Genomic DNA, 23,673 nt, shown 5'->3' with positions numbered 1-23,673 from the left:
CTTGGGTGCACTTACTTAATATTCCACAGAGATATTAAATGTCTGATGATGGAAAAGTTGTAATTTTTCTGTTATTTGGCAAATCACATCACATTTTATCTATATAAAATGTGCCAAAAACCAATAAATTACCATGGTGGAGCACACACGTTTATTCCAAAATGTATAGCACTTTATTAGAACTCTTTTAAATTAATGTTGCTGTGAAAATTATAGCCCCAACTGACCTTTAACATAAAGGTACAGAATTGGGATAGTTTAACATGTTTAAAGCAATGGTAACTAGCATTCTGAAATGACATTCAGTGCACTTCTAAATAACAACAAAATTAAAATTCTAGACTTTGTAAAAAGCTACTGCCACTGAAAATTCATCTAGGTCAGGACTGTTGGGAAATTTATTTCCAGCAAACTATGATGTTGGGGTCATTCTCCAGTCTCTCATCTAGTTCTCTGTAGCTCATTCCTGCAAAATCAGTGAGAAATATGCCCTCAGTTAGGTTTGTTGTCACAGAATTAAAATAAAAAATTCAAACAAATAGTAAGCTACACACCTTACCACATGAGCTGAAACAGTTTGTTAACATTGTCAAGAATATCCAACATGCTAAATATGTCTTAATGTATACGTACTACGCAAATTTTATTTTTGACTGTTATGTTTGGGCATTAGGTATACACATTATCTCTTCAAATGAATAAGCCTAACGCTTGTAGAAAGAGGAACCAGTCTCTCTGAACAGGTCACTCACCTGTTTTGCAGCATATCTCATCATAGCTATGGCAGCCAGTGTATAGGCGGGGTGGGCGAGACCTCTCATCCCGAATAGCTTTAACTGGATACTTCTGCAGCCGACGGATAAGACCTTTCATCAGCCCAAACTGGATCAGTTTCCTGGGAGAAAAAGAATGATTCATTACAATGGCTTACACTGAAACCATGACATTAACCTGCATGCACACATTCTTCAGCCCCATTTATAGCTAGATAACTTGAAGGTTGAGGACATCCTAGGTTGATAGTGCATAAACACCATAATATTAACAGCACAAGAGGTCAATGCACACACACACACAGCCATGACGGCACCTACAGCACTGACCTCTCATCAACCCGTTGAAGCTGCTGAGAGTAGCGGGAGCAGAGGTCACGCACTGTCGTGCCAGGACTGAGACCACAGTACAGCTGGAACACATCTCGTAGGCTGGCCCGCTTCTGCCCTGAAGAACAAACGCACACACGCTCACGCTTTCACAAACTGTGCATCAAACTCGTATCCCTCTTATCTGAAATATATACACAAACATACACATGCTCTGCCAGTGCTTTGAGTAAATTGAACAGAAAAAGGAAATATTCGCAGTTTATTTATCTATTACTATTATGCACGCACACACACAGACACCATGTATATAACTTGTCATTGACCTTGATCTCAAAACCTAATTTTCTGAGTCCCTTCCCTATAATGTTCCATATGCTGTCCACCCACAGCCCCCATGACCACTACAAGTTTACCAGGCTTGGTGACGAAGAGCAGACAATCTTCCTGGATAGATTTGTCATCCATGAGGTTTTGTACTTTAGGGGTGGTGCAGTACACATTGGAGTACTGAAATGGCAAATAATGAAATTTACATTGAGAGCAGCACTGATAAACAAAAACAATAATATTGAGAGGTTCATCTGCATTTTTTACCTGAAATATTGAGACCAGTGTTACAACCCCATAATACCTGTTGAAAGAAGGAGATCATTTATGTCCATAACAGAGAACGGATGTCAGTGTCAGGTTTCTAGATATTCATTCATTTCGGTCCAAACAACACTTTTCCATTTCAGCCGCAAAATACTCACAGTAAATTCTGCACAGCAATCCGAACAAGATTTAGCTCCACATCAGCTTCAGCAGAAATTTTCTGTATGTGCCTAAAACCATCAATATAGGCCAGGATCTGCAATACAAAACAAAACAATGCTATAAAAAATGGAAAACAACATTACACCAAACATATCCTCCTTCCACTGCACTGGTTGAAGTCTATAATTTAATGATGGGTGAAAGCCAAGACATTCAGACATAACATTCAGGGCGTACTGTGGTGTACTGCTACCTGAATGAGAGAGCAATCAAGGGTGGAGTTTCCACCTGAGTGATGGGACACAGTACCTGTTGAGTAGTCAGGTCCCACTGAGACTTAATGAAGTGGTCCTTGCACTGGGTGAAGACAGGTACATCATACTCTTGAACAATCTGAGGGTCCTTACGCTGCTCAATTAGCTTCAGGTGGATAGTGTTGGACTCATCTTCAGTACAAAAGTAAGTGAGAGCCGTTCAAGTACAATAAACAAAAACATCAGTTGTGTTCAGACAGTGACAAATACAAAGACGTACAAAACAGAAATTTGGATGCACGCATACACGCAGGCACACACACCAATCGGCAGAGTGCAGGCTCCTTTGGCATTGAGCTCTTCCAGCAGTGTAGACATGATAGGCACCAACTTCTGCTTACTCTCCTCATTTGAAATGAAGCCACTCTCTAACTGCAAAACAGGATCAAATACATCACTGATGAACCGCAATACATAATATCTTGTGAAGTGGTTTAGTTTAATCTTGCTTTCATCTTGCAAGTCAGTCCAAGAACATGCAAGGCCCATCAACATCTAAAACAAGGAAAGGCTTACCTCCAGTGTAGTCAAATATCCAGACAGCTTTTTCACAATAGGTTCCAAGGCACAGGTTTTTGTCTGAGCATCGCACACAAACCCAAGATTGAAGAGTAGGGCATTGCGACTGTACTTCTTGTGTTCAATGCACACTGGGCAGCCAATTAGCTTCTTCTCCATTGCAGTGCTACATCAATACAGACATTTACATGTGAATACTGTAATGTAACTGGACAGAATGTATTTCATAAAGTTTTTTTTTTTTTTTTTTTAAACTGCTGCATGTCATTTAATTATCACCTGTATAATACAAGCCATGCATCTGTATGAGGCAATTAAGAGACAATGTGTGCTGATAGGACAAGACAATATACTCACACTGTAATTAGTTTGTTTTGCAGTTCAGGCTTGGTGATGATATACACTTGCACTGTGTCGAAGAGCTCTCTTGAAATGTATTCTTCAGGAACCTAGATTAAACAGTACACACGATATTTACTGTGCACGGGAAATATTTTCAAACTACGGCTAAATGGGTTTAAGAAAACATTTTGCATGAATATGATTATTATTTTACTACTTAAGTAATCTTGTAAGATAATCAAACTTCGCAAAGAATGACCTTGCAAAAGAAAGACTTACCTGGTAAGTAATTTTCGGACCCAAAGTAGGATGAAACTCGCTGAAAAATATACACTCGATTCTGCTCTTGCTTCCCATATTTCAATAAATAAAGGAACAGTTTAATAACCGAAGGAAATGTATTTCATTTTAATGTACATTTTTTGATTAATGCTAAATATGTTTAGAGTAATATCGATAGCTGCTGATATAACATGTCATATAAAAAAACTTCAGGAAGCTCACCACTACAACAACAATGATTAACCCGGAAGTTATTTTTACTCATCCGTCAGTTGATTCAATGTCGGTGATTTGCCACAAGGTAGAGCTATTGTGGCCTGGCGCTGTGCAGTTAGATTGTTTTGAATTTATAATTAATTTTCATAGTCTTTTGCACAAAAATAATGTAAATGACATTTAAAAAATAAAAACACAAATATGATATGCGTTTATCCACTTTTGTATGAGCAAAAGTAAAATATGCATACCTGAAAAAAGTTAACCTCTATGGGTATATGGTCTTGAACTGAAACGTGGTAACGCTATTCCACATATTGTTATAATGACTTTGTATTTTGAAATCAGTCTAGTAACCCTGATTCAGAGCCCAGATGAAGAGTAGTAAATACAAACTTTATTAGAAATCTTACCTCTCAATGGCGAACTATTTTAACATAAATGAGAAATTATAATAGGTTTTGTGAGGCTACATCACTGGTTTTTGTTGAAAGGGAAAATATCCCCCTTGAAATGAGCATAAAAAGAGTGAAGTTTTTTGGGGGATTATTTTAAGCAACAAGGCTAACGCATGGTTTTAGCGCATAAAGCACCTTCGTTTTTCTGCAGACAGTGCGATAATGTATTGTGCTCTGATCAGACCAGCGTTGATCTAATAAGTGGCATAAATACACAAGGTTGCCGTTACCAAAGTCGGTAAAAGAGGTTACAAGGTGACTACACTACCCAGGTCCGCTTGCAATCTGCAATGAAGAGGTGGAGCGTGGCCGGCCTGTGCATGGTTAGAGGAGAAGATGGTGGAATCTGCGGGAACAACGTGCACGATACTACGTCCCAAACGATTCGAAAAATTCCGACCCTCGCAACCAGGCATTAGGTATCGCTTACCCGGGGACAATCATAGATAATATATATACAAAACGAGAAAAGAACCAGGGCTTAAAAGTTGTTGTTTTTTGTGAAACGTGGTGAGAAAGATTTGGTGGAGTGGAGTGGAGTGGAGCAGTTAGCTTTCTAGCTAACTTGGCTAGTTTTGTGTTAGGGAAATTTTGTTAGTACTGCCCTGCAGTCTTGCCGGTTTATTCGTTGGCGAAGCCGTCGGTGTCTGATGACTAGTTCGGTTGTTGGCGGTCAGGGATTCCGAGGAGACGCGCTTAACGAAAGCAATTCCAAATAGGATAAGTTGTATTTGCGTGTCTTGCTGTTAATATCGGCCCAGGTTTTATTTGAAGCGGAGAACGAAGCAACTCTGGCGCCATGCCGAAGAATAAAAAAGGGAAACGTGGTTCCAATAAGGGTAAGTTTGGCTTTTTATCTAAGTTACTGTCTATGGATAACGTTGGGCAATTTAACTACAGTGTTGTCTTTTAAGTTAAACAGCTTAGCCTTACGTTACATTAGTGCTTAACATTACATTAGCAAGTGGTTAGTTTGATAATTGGCTAATTAGCTACCTATTTGTGTCTATACATATCCTTATGTGTCAGGCACATTTAGCTAACGTTGGGTAACGTTACCAGTAATAAGCCGTTTACAAAGTCGTATAAGAGTGGAGCCACATGGCTAGTTAGCTGTCCAAAGCTAGTGTAAATTGGTCCAAGTTAGGCTTGATGGTTACCGCTACAGGATTAGCTAACCAAGTTATGACCTATGAGCTTTGTAGCTATTCTAGCCACGCTGTCAGTTGGATTGGCTTTGCTCTCTCTGAACAGCGAAAATATGCAGCTCAGAACGAATCCCAGCTGTAGGAAAGTGCCAGTGCTGTGGAAGATTCAAGCATGTTAGACTAACGTTAAGCATTGTAAATTGTTGTTGTTAGTCAGATGACCTAGCAGTAACACGCGTTAACTAGAATAGCTTATGCTTTTTCTTATGGTGTTAAGTTGATAAATAGTAGGTAAATTGTGACACAGATGCCATAGCTAATGTTGGTTAAGTTGGTGAACTGGCTAAAAAAAATAAGCAGGCTGCTTGGACAGTTAGCTGTCAGTAGTTTACAGTGCATCTCTTTGACCTTAATACACCCATTCCAGCTAGTGTAACTAACGTTAGTAGATTTAATTTATAGCTTCCTGTGTGCTTCATTAAAATTGAAACATAGCAGCTAGGGAAAATAGTTTAGGTAGATTTCTAGGTGGCGCCCTAAAAACGCCCTGAATGTGGGAGTGTTTAGGGCACGTCCGAATTATATGTAACATTTTACAAAAAGTTTTAGTGACAAGCCTTACCAATATTAGTATTTTGTATCTTTGATCACTGCTTTGCGCCAGTCTGTCTGTAAAATGGACATGGAAATGCCGAAAAAAACCTCCTGCGCTTATCCTATTGTGCTCGTGAATGCATGGCCAACCGTTTGTATGCCACGCTGTAGGTTCCAGGTTTAAGGTTACTCCAGATGTGCTCGTGACCAAGGAAATGTAAGCAATCTGATTGTGCCCTAGGTTGTTCGAGTCTATATGTACCCTCGAAATGACAGGTTTATGAAACACTGTTACATCAATTACATCAAGTACTCGTGTTCTGATACCTTATTTTAAATGTGATACAGTTTTGATTAGTGAACATTAGTGAAACGTGCTTCCTTATTTGCACGTTGAGGGTACTCAAGCTGTGTCATATTTTGTTTTGTGGTTTGAAAAAAGGAAGGCCTGTAAGGTTAACCTGTACCCCCTAGCATAGCTGATACAGGGGTTCAGCTGTCTTCACCTCCCCCTTCTGTCCTCTGCTTCCTCAGGCTCTCTCCGACAGGAGGTCCTACAGCTGCAGCTGTCGGCCAAGGCCGCTCTGCAGTGTAAAGGTGCAGGTACGAGGGGCGATGCTGAACGTTCCTCCAGCACACTCTCGCCACTGTCCCATTGCTCTGTCCGCATGCGTCTCAACCGGGGATGTTAAATGCCACTGCTTTCAGCATAGGTGTCTGCTCTGAAGGAATTACTTTGTAGATGCCTTTATCTGTTCAGTCATGTATATATATTAACCTTATTTTGATGTATGATTGGCAATACTTGTTTTTTCACGAGCTTCTTAGCTCTTTTGCGGTTCATTTTAGATTGCCATATTGACCCTTTCTTCAGCGTCTGAATTAAACTACATTTCCCAAAGGAATTATTTTATTTAAAAAACAAATTTAAGAAGAACATAGAGCAGAACAAAGTCATTACAACAGCAATGTTCGATTATTCATTATTTAACATTCCTTGTCGACATGTCTTTCTGCCTGAAAGTAGCATATTTGATAGAGACTTCAGTGCTGCAGTTTTAGCAAGTTTGGGGACATTTTGGTGTGACAGCAAGATTGTGTGGACCCCCAGTTTTGCCCTCTACAAAAGTCAAAACTGAATGGCGGGCATACAGTGCGAAATGTATCATTTTAGCAGGTCCGTTCATCTAAATCTTACTGCAGAAATGGCTTTCTCACTCCATGTTTGAGAGGCTTTTGTGTATGGAACTGTTGTGTTCCTGCCGTAAAGTAGATTAGACCTGTGGTCAGAATCTTTTGTACAGACCAAGACCAAGGTGTTAAACCATTCAAATCAGTATTTGAAACTAATAAGCTTCCCATGGGTCAAGGGGTTGTGGAGATTTGTTGCCTCAAAATGGAGTTTTTAGTTAAGTACATGGGAACATATTGGTGAGTGCTCTCCGTGTTCATTTTTTAATGCTCATGGCCTTTCTCAAGACCCTATAATTAGATTCAAACACCAGGTTTGTGCATATATTAAAGCAGATGTTAAGTGTTGGTAGTCATTCAGAAATAAACCCAAGATGTCCTTAGGATTACCAACAATAACCTGTGACAAATGGCTAAAACTGAATGCAGCTGAAGTTGTATTTGTATGTCATCTCTAGGTACGGATAACATTTTCTCTTCATGTTGAATGACGACTACTTTTACATAACTCCCATCATCTCTCCCTCTCCCATCCCATCACCATTCCCACGACAATGTGCTTTCACACTGACCCTTGTCTAACCTCACCTGCATTTATTGTATTCGTGAAAGCCGTTCTGCATGTCTGTTTACCACAGGAATGCCATCAGTAGTATGTAGTCTGGCTGTTTTTAATCACAGTGTGTTTAGATGTTCAGTTTTCCACTATTTTTCATTACTTCAAATGTTAAGTGTGCTGTCCAATTGACTTTTATTAGTCTGCTATACGAGTCAGCCTTGTGAATGGTTAGGCACTGTAACATGGATCCTGATTGGAGTTTGTCACAAGACGTGTCAGTACAGGTGGAAGTTCTCTCTTGAGTTGTCCCAAAAGCAAAGTTGTGATAACGGTGATAAGAGAGCACTTTGCCGCACAGTTTCTTTCCCTGAGGCATTGAATTGCTGCATCTGGTCAGGGCACATCTCCTTCCATGCTCTATCTTCAGGGCTCAAGGTTAAGAGATTACAGAAAGTGCAGTGAGTGACAGATGTGCTTTTTTTGTTTTTCCCCGGAGGCCCGAGTAGATATCCCCAGGAAGCTGGGTTAGATACACACCGACAGTGCTCCCTCATTGGCGTTGTTTAGCGGTTTTATAGAAAATATAGCGGGGATTGTACTGCTGCCTTCTCTCGGGGCAGCATGCACTGGGGTACAGGGCTAGGCTGGGGTCCTGCTGGCTCAGGGCTTTGCTGTGTCCCTGTGGATTATTGGGTAAAGTCATGTGATGAGTGAGCTGACAGCATTGTGTGCTGAACATTCAGCTCAGTTGTCCTGTCAGTCAGAGGCTGTGTAAGGTTCTTTGAAAGGTCATGACCTAAATGACATGCTTCCACGATAAAATATGGTACTTCATTTGGACCCTAGTTTGTTAAAACGAACCTGCGGAGTGGCATAGCTTTTTTGCTCCCAACTTGCCTTTTTCTACTGCAGCTGGTAGTTCAGCCAGCTTTGAGCTGTGGTGCTGCTGTACTGAGCATTCCGAAACCTGAATACTTGAGAGGGCCCGATCTTGCTGTGCACGCGACCTCACTCTCCCTGTTTAGCCATGCATGCATCAGCAGTGGGAAGTCTGACCCTGCTCTCTATTTGGACTGGGTCCAGGGAAATGACTGACAGGCACGGACAGCTGAGCCACACTGACAGCCAGGTGACAAAGCGCCTTACCTCTGTGCTTTTCTGCCCTCCCTCTCTGTCCCGCAGGTGGGAGGAATGGAGTGAAGGGAGAGTCTGGAGCGAGTGATGATGACCTGGCCAGTGATGTTCTCAGTCACTACAGCAGTGCCAGTGAGAGTGCCTCTGTCCTGGAGGAGGGCACTGGTGGGTACACACACACAGGTTCACGCACACGCACACACACACATACATGCACGCCGCGCTCACGCACACACACAGACATGTACATGCGTGCACACATACATGCACGCACACGCTCACACACACACAGACATGTACATGCACGCACAGACACACGCATTCATGCAAGCGCACACGTACACACGCGCGCACACACTCAGACATTTTTTAGATGTTATAAATGACCTTTTTTGGCACAGTATATCAATCAGCCTACGAGAGGGAAATTAGTTCTGGATCTGGTGCTATGTAATGATCCGGACAGAATTTGTAGGATTGAGGTAATTGAGCCACTTGGGACAAGCGATCATTCTGCTGTTAGATTTGATGTATTATGGCAAATTAACAAGGCCGCCTCTATGGCCAGAACTTTTAATTTTAGATGAGCCAGTTTCAACATGATGCGAGGAAATGTAAGTCATATTGACTGGGTACAACTTCTTACTGAAAAACTGTGAATGAAAAGTGGGACAGGTTCAGAAGGGTTATTCTTGAGGCCCAATGTAAATTTATTCCAAAGGTAAGGAAAAGTAAGTTGAAGAAGCGGTCTCCCCAGTGGATGAGCAAAGCCATACCGGAGAGTTGGAGACAAAAATAAACTGTACAAGATCTATAAAAAGGATAGCACTGAGAGTAATAAGGCTGAATATTGTAATATGAATGCTAAGGTTAAAAAAGAACTACGGGAAGCCAAGAGGCTCTTTGAAAGGCAAATTGCCCACAATGCAAAAAGTAATCCCAAAACATTTCTTTCAATGCTGTAGTAGAGTAAGGAAAGTCGAAGAGGATATCTGGTGCATCAGGAATGAAAGAGCATTTCTTTCTAAGAATAAAGATATTGCTGTTGTCTTAAATGGTTATTTTGTTGAGAGTTGTATTAGTGAAGAGGTTACTAATAGACTGGAAGGCCTATTCTGTACTTAGAGTGTCTTATCAGAGATTGAAATAGAGGACAAAGAAGTACTGGATGAATTACTTAAACTAAAGACGAATAAGGCAGCGGGCCCTGATGGCATATACCCAAGAGTACTCGGGTATCATTATCTTTAAACCACTGACAGGTATTTTTAGACAGTCCTTAAAAACTGGAGAAATACCTGAGGACTGGAAGCAAGGTAATATAATACCAATATAGAAATCTTTTGTGTGCATGTTGGCGGTGTACCATTTGTTTGTGAACTTTGTTACCGTGTGTCATGGTGTGAATCCTATTACTGTATCTATGTTGTAAGTGCTCTTGCTGTGTGTACTGCAGGCGTGGAGCCAGTGGATGAACAGACTGCACAAGAGGAGACTGAGGACAAGCTGAAACAGTGCATTGACAATCTCATGGACAAGAGGTGTGTGTGTGTGTTTGTACGGGGTATGCTGCAGTAGCACGAGTCATAAGGAGGGGGCAAAAGTACATGAAAATGACTTGTCGGTGTCACCCATTGAGGATTAATGGCGATAGCTCAGAGGTAGACGATTGTCTGCAGTCGAGGTTGCCGTTCAAACCGCCCTGGGAGTGTCGAAGTGTCCTTGAGCAAGACTCCTAACTCCTAACTGCTCTGGCGAATGAGAGGCATCAATTGTAAAGCGCTTTGGATAAAAGCGCTATATAAATGCAGTCCATTTACCATTTACCATTAAGCCCAGGATTGTGTTTCTTTCAGTGCAAAAACCCGTCTGGCTGGATTGGAGAGCCTGAGGCAGGCCTTTTCCTCCAGGCAGCTGTATGATTTCCTGCTGGAGCGCAGGCTCACCCTGAGCGACTGCCTGGAGAGGAGCCTACGCAAGGGTGAGGAGGGGCGGGGAGACCCCGCGCAAATGTGCCTTTGGGTATCGCAGAACACCACATATGGCCATAGGACAAAATCCACATTTTCTAAAGTTTTACAAGCACAGAGATGGCCCACTGCACAAGTAACCATGCCACCATTCATGATTTATATTCATCTGAGAACCAAAACCTGGAAACGTCTGCATTGCAAATAATGTTGTAAAATGAATTCATTCGCATTGCAAATTATCTGGTGGTTCAGTAGAAGTTAATGTGGCCATTGTGAATCGAGTAAAATTGATTTGGCAGGGTAGCCCTGCATATGAGCTGCTCATATACAGAATTTCCAAGCTTCCCAACTAGCAAATCCCTTGATTGTTCATATGCCGTTAAAATAATAGCTTGTCAAATGCATTACACTATGCGGAGGGCATTTTTCAGTTTCTGTGTGGGCGGGCGGGCAGGCAGGCAGGCTTGCTTATTTGATTCATTTCAGTGCAGGAAAGCGGTTTCTCACTTTTTCCTCTCCAGGCGGTGGGGAGGAGCAGGCGGCCGCCGCGGGGGTGTGCGCCCTGCTGTGCGTGCAGTTGGGCGGGGGGGACGAGGGCGAGGAGGGCTTCAGGACCCTCAGGCCCGTCCTCAGCTCCATCCTCAGCGATGGCTGCGCCAGCATCGCTGCCCGACAGAGCGTGAGTGCCCCCCTGCGCCCGGCCTGCGACGGCAGTGCCGTTCGGTCCGCACCTTCCAGCCACCGTGCATTTGCCTTTTTCCTTTGCAGCGAGCACTAGCCCGATGCATGGAGTTATTTATACAGTGTTCTAGACTTCATGCTCTCTCTCCCTCTCCTTTTTCCGCCCCCTCCCCTTGTGTTTGGTGACTTTAATGCAGTGTGCCACGGCCCTGGGGGTGTGCTGCTATGTCTCTGCCGCAGAGGATGCAGAGGTGAGCTTCTCCTTCAGTTTTAACACTTTTAACTGTTGCCTGCATTGCTGGTGATGAAGGGTCCTTGATTGACTGTTTTATCACTGGTCGCATCACAGATGTGAGTAAGCTCCAGTCCAATGAGATACCCAGACTCAACCCAGTGCAATAAACCCAAATATTGTTTATTGCACTGGGTTGAGGATTTGCGATCTGAATATTCATTGGCAGGTACACGCATTAATGGTAATTATGCGTGTGGTTGTGTGCTCTTGAAGGACCTAGTGAAATCCATGAGCAACCTGGAGAGTGTGTTCACCACCTCATACCCAAATCGAGAGGGCACTCTACCCACCCCAAAGCCAGGCACCCCAGGACTCCACTGCGCCGCCCTGCAGGCCTGGGCACTGCTAGTCACCTTGTGCCCTGCCTCACACCTCCACACACTGCTCGACATGTGAGTGTCAGGCATGATGTGGGCTGTAGTTTAATCAAAGGCAACAAGTTTTTTTGGCTGTATCATTTGTTTCTTAACGGCGACAAACACTGCATTCTGTTACCTGGCCCCATTTATCAACTTCACTTGCATAGCCCCCCCTTGTTTTGTGTTATACCTCCAGTACAATAAGTCAAGAGTTGTTTAAATTGAAAATGTTGCCAGTCAGTATGTTGCCAAGCAACATTTTCCTGTTGCATTTGGCAGCAATACAATGACTGTGAAATAATATCTGTGTACAGCAAAAACACCAATTCTTAACCACATTATATCCTAATCAAAACGTCTGCAGACCAAAATAACAGCCAGTTGCTGGCTTTCCTGCAGTGTAGCTTATATTTAGCAGTGTGCATTGCTGTTCGTATGTCCTCACTTGGTGTATTTCTCTTTCTCTCTCACACACACACACACACACACTCTGTACAGACACTTACCTAAACTGCAGGCCTGCTTGGAATGCTGCGATGTCAACTACAGGATCGCTGTTGGGGAGACCATTGCACTGCTGTTTGAACTGGGCAGAGATATTGACCGGGTGAGCCTAAGTACTGCGCAGCCCCCTCTTCACTGCACTCTCCCACACTCGCAAACCACCCTGTTCAGACCAGGTGGAAAATTTCGAACGCAGGTGTAATTTCTCTCGGAATAATCTTCCCTGATGTGACGTCCGTGTGCTTGTTTTGTGTGTGCATCTGTGTGTGTGCGTGACTTACAGGACTTCCAGTATGACGACTGTGACGCATTGTGTGAAATACTGAAAGGCCTGGCGACCGATGGGAACAAACACAGGGCCAAGAATGACCGGCGGAAACAGCGCTCCATCTTCAGAGAAGTCCTGCACTATATCGAGGTAAGAGCAGGGGATGGAATTTAAATAAATGCCAGTTTACATCACATTTTCTATTAAACATAGTTATACCATCCTGCGTCCCTGTTGTACAAGATATATGAGGAGAGCAGTTTTTGTGAGCCGTTGATGAGTGCCAAAAGGACTTGGTAATGGTAACAGAGCCCTGTACATTCACAGAATGAGGACTTCACGGAGGAGAAGATTCGCTTTGGCCTGGAAGGCATCTATATCGACAGCTGGATGCGTAGGAGGATCTATGATGCTTTCAAAGAGGTTCTAGAATCTGGAGTGAGACACCACTTGCAGGTCAGCAGGCTTTGGGGACAAACTGCACTGCACTGTCATGACCATTAAAAATGTAGTTGAATGGTGTCGAAATTGACCACAATCATCCAGCATAACCATACAATGCTTTATAAGAGCAGTGAATAATGTATAGTGTGAGAGGAATACCATGCTGGGGCCAGTGTTTTCCTCGCTAGCGGCTTTTCTACATTGTTGGTTTTCTGCCGTGTTACCGTGGAAACGGAATGACATACTTGCAAGATCGCCAACAATGCCTTCTGTGCTTGGCTGCTTAAACAGAGAATTGACTGGCCCCCAGGCAGCCAGAGATACGAGCAACATGAGAGTGATCCATCTCAGATGTCTTAAAAACACTGTGTCCTCTCCTGAATTTTTCACTCTGAACCTTATTTACTGTTTATTTTGTAAAGCTGGTATTGATTGTGTTTGTGTGATCATTTTTTTTTTTTTTTGTGTATAATATAGTGTAGTTATCACTACTGAGCCTTGTCTTGTTGTAAATGCAGTATAACCAGCTGCTGAGGGACATCTTTGAACTGGGACCACCTTTGATTCTGGATGCCTCTGTCAAGGCCAGCCGGATATCCCGTTTTGAGAAGGTGAAATGTGAACCATGCTGTCACCGCGGTCCCCTCATGTCAATAAGTGCCACTGGCATGTTGTGCATGCTCAGCCTGGTATAGCAGTACTCGTACTGAGCCTGGAATTCTTGTGTGTTCACAAGAGAGATTGTGCCACTGGCATGTTGTGCATGCTCAGCCTGGTATAGCAGTACTCGTACTGAGCCTGGAATTCTTGTGTGTTCACAAGAGAGATTGTTTAAAATTACTCATAAAGGTCCTTTCACATGTTCTCATTGACATTTCTTGCCCAAATGTACCCCCCCCCCCCCCTCCTCTTCCTCTTTACAGCATCTGTACAACTCTGCTGCTTTCAAAGCCAGGACTAAACTAAGGAACAAGGTGAGGGACAAACGAGCAGACGTGATGTGAGAGTGGCAAAGAGAGGGGACTCGTACCAGCCCCAGGGGACAACAGCACGCGGGAGAAGAACACTAGCCCAACCATATCTCTTCACTTGAAAAAACATGCTGCTGCCAAAACCGGGACATTGCAAACGATTCCTGTGTGTGTGCGTTTTATTTTTTTATTTAACACCACGGAATAAAATAAAACAACAGATGGGAATAATGAAAAGTATAATGTACCTTTATATTAACTATATGTAAGACAATATTAATCATTTCATGTGGAGTATTTTACCTTCTAATTTATTGAGTGGAAGACCAGAAAATGATTTTTAAACAAACATTTGCAGACTTTGTAATCAAACATGGGAAAGGTTTAAACAAAATGAAGACATTTTGTAGTTTTTCTATGTATATTTTGTATGCTGGTTTGATTGTGCATTATTTATCTTTATATGTATATATAAAATACATATGTATGTATAATGAAAGCACCAAGATTAAAAAAGGAATTGAGTGGCGGTTATTTTCCAGCTTTTGTCATCTAATTGACAGGCAGTGCTTATGTACCCAAAGGGTAAAACTAATTTGACATCTTGAATTAAAATAAAATCTAATAAGTGAGGAATGAATTCGATGTCTTAGTTTGTTAAACTTGAGTCTTGAAATGAGAAATTCTACACATCTTTGTATATATGGCAGGTAAGACATGGTCTCGGAACTTGAATTGTAGCAGTTCTCTCCATAACAACCTTGTAAATTTGTTTTAATTGGATGGGAAAAACACATTTGTTTTTTAATCGGTAAATGTATCCACCGATACGAAGGGTAAAATCTGAAACGAATGCAATTCGCCGGAATTTAATATTTTTACCACCCCCCGAGAGTTTACCTATTTTTACCACGCACACAAGTGGTACAGTCCACCCATCGGAAGCATGGTCATGGAGTTCCTGGTAAACATTTGCGTTTCGTTTGAGGGAAAGAATCAGTATCGATACTGGCTGCTCGTTCAAAGTTTAAAATTAATTAACCATGGCCTGTCCTGTTTCATTAACTACAGAGGATTAGATAGAAGTTTGAAGTTGACAGGTCTACAGTTCAGCTTACTGATTTATCAGCCAAACGCTGTATTCTTTAGTTAGCATAGCCTATAGTCACTGGTTGGCATCTGAAGCTAGCTAGCCGCTACATGAATTGTAGTCTTTAGCAGTAGCATTTCCTTCAAGTGTCTGGTTGCCACTTGCCCGAGCTTCCTATTTTCATACTTGCACTGGAAGCACGGCTACTATTTATTTTGAATGCAAGCTTCATGTATTGCAGCCTGCTAATGTTACAGACGTATTTTCATGCATTGTGGTTTAATTCATTTACGAGACGAGACGAAATTGCCGAAATTACCAAGCAAACGTTTTCAGTTTCCCAATACACCTTTGGTTTGGGGATAGTTACGGCCGTGCAGTTTCAATTAAGGTTGCTTCTGCTTTATGTTCGAGAGCTTATATAATGTGTCCCATAGTGTTACAGCTAGTCAGTAAGCGGTCTGACCCTTTGTATATATTTTATGTTTAGATGCAAACGGAGTCCGAATCTATTAGCGCAGTGTTCAAAGAATACAGCCAGTTCCCCACCCCAGTTTCAGTTACGGTGTGTCCGGAAGTACCAGCTAACCCTGGGACGAGATACATCAACTTATTTGCAGGTAGGTCTTGGTGTCCTACGTTAGCTAACAGAAGGTTTCAACATCATTTGATGAGCCTAAATTCCATCAGAAATTAGACCATCGGTACCATTGGGGTGACAGTCTTTTCTCCTGCAGAGTGGAGCCAGAGTGAGACGGACCGTGGAATAAGGTTGCGATATAACAAGCAGTACACCCTACTGTGCGATGACAGGGCGGTGCTGAACACGCTTCCCCCTGGTCACTGCAGCCACGTTAAGGAAGAGTAAGGATACTGTAACACAACACTCCTGGATATAAAGTTCTTTCATTCACTTGACCATGTGACAGTCACTCTGTTGCCGAGGGTACAGATGAAGTAGCCAGATATTTAGCATGGTGCCCCTCTTAAACAGTATCAATTCAGTTGATACTTTTAGTTAGTACTGAAAGCAATGATAGTAACCCTTCTCACTTTGATGGCTACCTCCTTCCCATTATTTCAGATTGCTCTGCAGTCACTCTCCCTCTGGAACACTCAAGGCTGTTGTCAGGGAAACTAGTTCTCAGGGCAAGGCTTGCCAATTTCTTGAGGTGAGATTCGATACCCCACGTTTATTGCATAAAAAATTTATTTATTGAATCTGAGTTATGTCTTTTGCTGGCTATGCAGCTGCAGGCAGGACATCATTTTCATTGTACCACCAAGGGCTGTGTATGTATTATTGAGTCTGGGTTTCTTGCATTATTGCTGATGATAGTCTGGAGCTCATGGGCTAGTGCCTGGGAGTAGTGTACGTGCATCAGCTGCAAGCAATGCATCCTGAGTGGGCCCTAGTTAGCAGTGTTAGTTGGTGGCACAACTGATTTCAAATTGTGGAGAGAAATAGAGGGAAAAAATATAATAAAATAATAATGTGTAATAAAAATCAATTCAGTGTTACAATCCGCCACAGACACATGTAGCTTTTGCTATTATATGTGGTAATAAAGTGGCAGTAATAGTAATACAGATTATATACAGATTATATTAACAATGTTACATTGATCTTCCTGATCTTAATATGATATTCTGTGATTACTAAATACTTATGCTTATGCTGCTGTAGGGATTTGTGATATGTTTGTAGTATGTTCGTTAAGATATTTATATTAGTATGTTGAGGTGTATTTGTTGTATATTGTTGTATTTACTGTATTCATTTAATTAATTATTTGGGGGATTGAAAGGAACAGGGGATGCAACTTCCAAATGCACCTGGGTTTCATGTTGTTTCCTGTATTTGTTGCCTCAGATAGGTTGAGGGGAGCAACTAATGCGCAAGTGTGACTTCTATACAAAAATTTTACTCTATGCTTGTTGCTTTCCCATTTAAGATATGGAACAGACATGGTTATGTGAAAAGCCTTGACCTCACCTCTTTAAACAAACATGGGAGAGTGTATGAAGACAGTAAGTTGGCATGCATTCTCAGTTTAAAGTTAAGATGTCAGATTGTGATGTCATCCATTTTGATTCTGCAACGATGGGCTTCTATCTGTTAAATGGGATCTTTAGCCATCTGGACCATCTTCTGACCTCTCTGTGTTCCAGCTCAGTTTGGCTGCCTGGCCTGGTCTGCATGTGAAGGCAGGGTGCTATATGTCGCAGAGAGGAGGCCCTTTAAGGCAGAATCATCTACTACTCCAGAATCCAGACCAGCCAGTGAGGATGCAGTAGCAGGGCATTCTGGAGAGGAGTTACCTGCTGGGAAGGTCATTTTGAACTACTCAATATAATTCACAGAGGAAAGGGAGCGTTTTGCTTTCACATAATGTTCTGATGACTGAAATGGACTGTTGTTAATTGCTGAATACTGTATGTGAAGTGGGAATTGTTATAGTGATTATGGCATATTGCAATAACATGCGATTATCCTTCTTCCATTAAAGTGAATAGATATTTCTTTTCACTTCCCTACTGCTTTCTGGTTCTGTATATCATTGGTTCCCTTTCTGTTTGTTCAAAAGGAGGACCAGAGTGTGTACTTGGAAGACTGGGGAGAAGGCCTTAATAATAAGAGCGTCCCAGTGTTGTGTGTGGCCGATGTAGGCAAGTGCACAGTCACAGTGCTGCAGGGCGTACCCACACAGGTGTCCCCTGGCCAGGTGAGTCCCAGTAAAGCTTTGCAGTGAAAGCCTAACATTCCCAGGTGTGTATGATGTGTGGGCCAGACACTCCTTGCGCTCTACACCCTTAGGCACTGTGGGCCCCAGGGGACGAGGGTGTGCTCTTTGTGGGGTGGTGGCATGAGCCTTTTCGACTGGGCCTGAAGTTCTGCTCCAACCGGAGGTGAGAGACGGCCACACGTTGTTATTGCTGAACAAACCCTACTGTAACCCTGTGGTGTTCTGTTCAGCTCTCTGTTCCAGCTGTAAGACCCTGACTTCTGTTCTGATTCCAGATCGGCTCTCTTTCATGTGGACCTTGAAGGGAACTGTGGTGAGTGCGTGTATTTTTTACATCTCTGAACAAAAGCATTTCTTTGTGTTGATCGATAATTCCGTTCTGTCTTTTCGGTCCCTGTGGACAGAGTGTCTTTCCTCTGACCAGATCGCGGTCTCGTCTCCTCGTCTGAGCCCAGACAGCAGCTGCGTTGTCTACCTGCAGGGCCAGGTGTTCGGGCCCCACAACCAGTGTCGCAGCCTGCAGCTGGTAAGCTCTGAGCTGTTTCTTCTCACTTAGCCTCGCACATCTCAGGAATGTTCTTCTGTTTTTATGGGAGTTTTAAGACTGTAGTAAAGTATATGGTTGTAGCAGATTCCTCATTTTGTCTATAGAGGGAACTGTAGGTATTTTCTGTAGAGATGTGAATTTTGAAATTTGAACCACTCTCTTGGGTTGTCTCTGCAGTATGACTGGGAAACTAAGAAGACCTCTTTGCTGGTAGATGTAGTCAAGAGACCACAGGATGGTATGACCCCTTCTGCATGATCGGAGGTTTGAAAGAAGATGAAATGAATTGATTGTGGACTAAGAGAGAGGAGCAGTTCTCCATTTCAAGTAGATCGTGTTGATGCAATCGAGCTGTCAGGTGGAACTGCAGGGTTTAGCTTTGTTGCATCATATGGGTGTAAGTGCAGCTTTTCCTAGTGCGTCCTCCAGCCAGGCTGTTCCCTTGTCTCTCAGGGGAGTTTGCGGGGCTGTATGAAGCTTTGCCCTCACGCTGCTGGTCTGCAGACAGTCAGAGGGTGGTCTTCAGCAGTGGCAGGAGGAACTGGAAGGTACGCAACATTGAGACTGATAGACAAGTCAGTCATAGTTAATCTCTTACATATAATCTTCAGTAGTAATCCAGTTGGGAAGATTTGTGCATTGGTCTGGTCTTGTCCATCTCTCTTATTCTCTCCTCACTTTCTTTGTTATCTCTCTCTCTCTCCATGTATGTTTATTTTCCTGTGTGTTTCTCCACTTCTCCCATCTTAAGGAGCTCTTTGTGCTGGAACGATGCACAAAAAGAGTCAGTCGTCTTGTTGACAGTAAGTCCCCAGATCTCCTTTGTGTGAATAACAAAAATACAGTGTTTGTACCTTGTCTGGGATTCTTGTAATGCCATGTTTGTGTCACCCAACACTGAAGTAAAAAAAAAAAAAAAACATCTTATTTCATGACATTGTATCCTGGTTTTTTTTGTTTATGAGTTCATGAATATTGCATTAGACTGTCTGTACAGATCATAAATGGTAAGGTTTGGTCCTGGGTTCTGTCAGATGAGGAGTTTGGAAGCTGGAAGCTGCTGGCCATTGAAAGAGACCTGATGGTGGTCAACTGTTCCTCACTCAGCAGGCCTCCGTGTCTGGTATGTGTAAAAGAGCTACTTCAGATAGTTTATGGGGAATAACAATCAGCACTCACCACTTCTCCAGTCTGCTGCGCTTGTGTAAAAATATGTGAAGAAATTTGGTGCTTAGTGTAAATGTGAGTATCGGTTGTATGAGGCTGTGTTGTGTAGAACAGAAAGTGCGATGAGTCTTTTTGTACAGCAGATGTAAATAAAGCTGTAGTGTACAGTGGGCAGCAGGGCTGATCTCTGCCTCCCTGGGTGCTCCTCTAGAAAGTGGGGTTCCTGCCCCCAGCAGGGGGTGAAGCTGGGGTGTCCTGGACCGCCCTTAATGAGCCCCATCAGATCCCACTCCTGGAGTGGAGGGCCCTAAATGTCACCCCTGGGCCCCAGGAGGAGAACACTGAGTTCTGTAAGTGTGAACACCTACAGGCCTCCTGATCTGCTCTGACACATCACATTTTAAAGCAGCCATGTAATTAATTGCATATCTCAACGGTAACTGTTCTATGAAGGATTTATACTTTTATCAGTACAGGTATTTTTCTTACTTAATATAAGCTTGCCTTGTATGTTATGGAAAGAAAAAAACAACTTTAACAGTTATTTTGAATACTGGGTAAATGGTAAATAATAAGGTCTTTGTTCTGTTTTGGATCAGCTGGTCTGGATTTCGGAGCTCTGCTGGTGAAACCCCGTGTTCCCCAGTCTGGGGTAAAGGTGCCCCTGGTGGTATTTGCTCATGGTGAGAGGGTGAGAGGGAAATCAGCTGAGATTGTTTTTAATGACTATCCTCAGTGAAAAAAAACAATGTTAACTTTTGTGTGTGTGTGTGCGTTTGTGCTTGTGTGTATGTGTGTGTGTTATATAATAATATCTGCAGGTGGCCCACACTCACAGTTCTCAGCAGAGTGGAATGTCTCCTCTGCTGCTCTGGCCAGGGTGGGCTTTGCAGTGCTCATGGGTAAGAGAACACAGAACCTTTCCTCTGTGTTTTACTCCCTCACAGAAAACTGAATATGATGTAGTGCTTCCTTGTTTCTGCGGTTTCAGTACATTTCTGTAAAGGAGTTCAAAGTTTGCATCTTAGTAGCTTTGGAACCAAAGAGAAGTGAAATGAAATCAGCCTGTTCCCTTGTTCCCATTGTTTTGTTTGGCAGTGAACTATCGGGGGTCCACTGGATTTGGACAGGACAGCATCCTGTCTCTTATTGGGAACATTGGCAGCCAGGATGTCAAGGATGTGCAGGTGCTGTGAAATTTCAGGCTGGATTTTGCTTAATCGCTCTCAATCAAATCTTGGCACCACCTTGAAGTCAGTTCAAGTCTCACTGTTGTAGGACTAAAGTAAGCCACTGCTTTACATTTATTCACCTTTAATGTACTTCTTCGTTCACGATGTACTTTTGGTTTTAAGAATGTCCTCACTGATCTGTGTAGTGCTCTAGGGTATAAGATATAAATAATGTACTGATTCTTCTGCCATTTTTCCATCTTCATGTCCAAGAGAGCCGTTCTGACTGCCCTGCAAAGCGACACGACCCTTGACCCCAGAAAAGTGGCTGTGATGGGTGGCTCTCATGGAGGGTTCCTTGCCTGCCACCTGATTGGCCAGTATCCTGATTTCTACAGAGCCTGTGCAGCCCGGAACCCTGTCATTAATGCTGCCACCTTGCTGGGCACCAGTGACATCATTGACTGGTGAGGAGACCCGTCCTGCCTGCATGTGCATCCCCCTGGGATCATAAGAGAGAGAGACAGAGATATGGCAGCTTGTGGAAATGATGGCCGCTCTGTTCTGGGGCACAGGCGGTACTCTGCGGTGGGGCTGCAGTACTCGTTTGACCGGCTGCCCAGTCCGGATGCTCTGACCGCCATGTTCCAGGTGTCTCCCATCGCTCATGCCTCCCAGGTAAGTATGTGCGCTCTGTCTATTACAGTTCCTTTGCTGGGAAAAGGCTGCTATTTCAGTTCCTCTGTGCTGCTTGCAGATCAAGACACCAGTACTGCTTTTGTTGGGAGGTAAAGACAAAAGGGTGTCCCCCCACCAAGGGCTGGAGCTGTACCGTGCCCTGAAGAGCAGAAACTCCCCTGTTAGGTAAGAGCTGTGAGCTTGAGTCAAACAGGAACATCTGATTGGTTGTGCAATCCTTTGCATCCTCTTTCATTCCCCAGTTTCACTGAAAATATTTACATGTATTATTTGGCTGACAATTTTGCCCAAAGTGACTTTCATGGCCAATATGGCAATCAATAACTTTTTGTTTGTTGCATAGTGTATAGATTCAACCACAATTGAGAAAAGAAACTAACTGTAAGAATACAGTGACCAATACTAACTGGCCAAACACAAAGGACATAGGACACACACACACACACACACACACACAGGATTGCCTGGTGATATGTTTTGTCTACCAGTGGATGAGCTTGTATTATCCACGGTTTTTGCATGGTCTCTGGTGCCAGTGTGTGCTTCATTTTACAGGTTGCTGTGGTTTGCAGAGGACGGTCACTCACTGGCTCGCGTGGACACCCAGGCCGACTGCTTCCTCAACATCGTCCTCTGGTTCCAGAAGCACCTTGGCCTGCGCTGAGCTGCCACAGTGGAGGGGTTGCCATTACCTTACAGAAGTAACCGTTCTCTTAAAAGGCAATGTTGTACAGTATGGTGGAGCCTCAGAGATCTGAACTGGAGGTCGTTGGGAAATCTTCTTGGCTTTGAAAGTGGCATAATAATATACTGAATCCTTTTTTGATTAAAATCTATACTTGCAATACTGTGGCCTTATTTTAATAGGCCACTCCCACTTTGTAGCTCATTCATTCATTTTCTTCAACATCAGCTGTCTTGACAACACAATTAATTCTTTTTTTTATACACTTGACACCTTCATAGTATTTTTTAACAAAACTGCTAACAGATGATCTTTATCTATTTTTGTTTGTATTTCCTTTTTTTATCAATGGAGCTTAATGAGCTATACTTGTTTGTGCTATATCTGGCTTATGCCTTCACTGATGGAGTGGTTGGTCAGTCCATAACCTTTAAGTATTTGTTTTAGGTTTTCTTGTGTTACATAATATCCAGTGTTCCCAGGCTTCCTAATGCCTGTCGCAATGCATTTCCTAAATGTTCACAGCATCTTGCAGTATCCAACAGGCATAACTAGCGGCAACACAAGAGTCACTGTTAGCAGCAATGTGATATTGCGACTGTCAGAGGAGCTCTTATGTAAAGTGCCATTGAGAAATATGCGCAGTGTAATAGTAACCAGAAGTGAAGCTGTTTAATGCGGGTGGGAGTATCCAGTTACATTCATAGCACTCCACTTAATGAACATTAGAGGGCAGTGTTGGATCATGTGTCACTTAAATGCACTGCAGCTGTCAGACAGGACAACATGGCTTTTAAATCAGTTTATAGTTAACATGTTATTTGGGTAATAAAGCAAAACTTTGTAACATACTGCTGAGTACTTCTGAGTCTCCATGCTTTTGTCTTTGTCCTTTAGAAAATGTGCATATTCCCAACGGCTCAAAATCAAATCTGCTCTGATAAATTGCTTGCACGTGCTCAGTAATTAATTAAGATTCTTCTCAGTCATTTTATTCGCACCTCCTCTGCAGGAAGTATTATCTAATTCTTCACCTCAGCTGCACAGACTGTACTCTCCTCGGAGTTCTACACTGGAGGAATTAACATCTGAGCAAAGTTGGTGAAAATTAGGTCAAATATTATATCCATAGAATTGCAAAAACAAGGCAATATTGTACCGTAATTGAAATCCTGTCTGGTATTCTTCATGGTGACACGTGCTCTACAACATAGTCACAATTATTATAATTTATAACTGCATGAACCCAACCCAGTGTACTCAGAACATATTTAATTGTGGTTTGTAACGTGTTTCTCGTTATTAATTTGAATCTGGAAATATGAACAAGTTCAATATGCTGTAGTTAAAGGCAGTTCCATTGAGCACCACTAGTGGGTAGTGGTGTGCTCCTTACCAAGTGGTGGTCTGAATCTTATTCGCACACCTTTTTTGTTGATGTTGGCCCATTTC

At 42.8% G+C, this 23,673-nt stretch overlaps 3 protein-coding genes across 7 annotated transcripts; 2 read left to right on the top strand and 1 right to left on the bottom strand.

Annotated features, from left to right (window-relative positions):
- Positions 1–150: 150 nt before the first annotated feature.
- On the bottom strand, positions 151–3,565 carry nprl2 (NPR2 like, GATOR1 complex subunit). Its single transcript, XM_064298205.1, has 11 exons — positions 3,317–3,565; positions 3,053–3,144; positions 2,693–2,861; positions 2,440–2,548; positions 2,172–2,308; positions 1,859–1,956; positions 1,701–1,737; positions 1,520–1,613; positions 1,104–1,221; positions 753–895; positions 151–466 (listed from the first exon to the last, which is right to left on the bottom strand). The coding sequence occupies exons 1-11, from the start codon at positions 3,392–3,394 to the stop codon at positions 399–401; spliced, it is 1,143 nt and encodes a 380-aa protein (XP_064154275.1). The 5' UTR covers positions 3,395–3,565; the 3' UTR covers positions 151–398.
- Positions 3,566–4,266: 701 nt separating this feature from the next.
- ifrd2 (interferon-related developmental regulator 2) lies at positions 4,267–14,754 on the top strand. Of its 4 annotated transcripts, XM_064298201.1 has the most exons (14): positions 4,267–4,412; positions 4,755–4,832; positions 6,270–6,338; positions 8,668–8,784; positions 10,076–10,160; positions 10,476–10,600; positions 11,114–11,271; positions 11,471–11,524; positions 11,782–11,960; positions 12,426–12,534; positions 12,715–12,849; positions 13,027–13,155; positions 13,662–13,754; positions 14,067–14,754. In XM_064298201.1, exons 2-14 carry the CDS (start codon positions 4,793–4,795, stop codon positions 14,145–14,147), a joined length of 1,374 nt encoding a protein of 457 aa, XP_064154271.1. In that variant the 5' UTR covers positions 4,267–4,412; positions 4,755–4,792; the 3' UTR covers positions 14,148–14,754. The 4 variants fall into 4 exon arrangements, with proteins under 4 accessions (XP_064154271.1, XP_064154273.1, XP_064154270.1 ...); XM_064298203.1 differs by lacking the exon at positions 6,270–6,338 and having other exon boundaries at positions 4,269–4,412; XM_064298200.1 differs by having other exon boundaries at positions 4,276–4,832.
- Positions 14,755–14,932: 178 nt separating this feature from the next.
- Positions 14,933–23,072, top strand: zgc:136971 (S9 family peptidase). Of its 2 annotated transcripts, none has more exons than XM_064298195.1 (22): positions 14,933–15,078; positions 15,695–15,824; positions 15,942–16,068; positions 16,289–16,376; positions 17,160–17,235; positions 17,377–17,537; positions 17,793–17,930; positions 18,023–18,114; positions 18,227–18,264; positions 18,356–18,477; positions 18,676–18,736; positions 18,952–19,046; positions 19,250–19,301; positions 19,533–19,621; positions 19,877–20,015; positions 20,265–20,348; positions 20,487–20,567; positions 20,764–20,852; positions 21,111–21,304; positions 21,413–21,515; positions 21,595–21,701; positions 22,092–23,072. In XM_064298195.1, the coding sequence occupies exons 1-22, from the start codon at positions 15,061–15,063 to the stop codon at positions 22,198–22,200; spliced, it is 2,193 nt and encodes a 730-aa protein (XP_064154265.1). In that variant the 5' UTR covers positions 14,933–15,060; the 3' UTR covers positions 22,201–23,072. The 2 variants fall into 2 exon arrangements, with proteins under 2 accessions (XP_064154265.1, XP_064154266.1); XM_064298196.1 differs by lacking the exon at positions 14,933–15,078 and adding an exon at positions 15,093–15,595.
- Positions 23,073–23,673: the final 601 nt, after the last annotated feature.

Source organism: Anguilla rostrata, chromosome 11 (assembly GCF_018555375.3).
Source record: "Anguilla rostrata isolate EN2019 chromosome 11, ASM1855537v3, whole genome shotgun sequence".
Classification (NCBI taxonomy): domain Eukaryota; kingdom Metazoa; phylum Chordata; class Actinopteri; order Anguilliformes; family Anguillidae; genus Anguilla; species Anguilla rostrata.
Note: the sequence above shows the minus strand (reverse complement) of the source record. Positions and strands in the feature narration are given on the sequence as shown.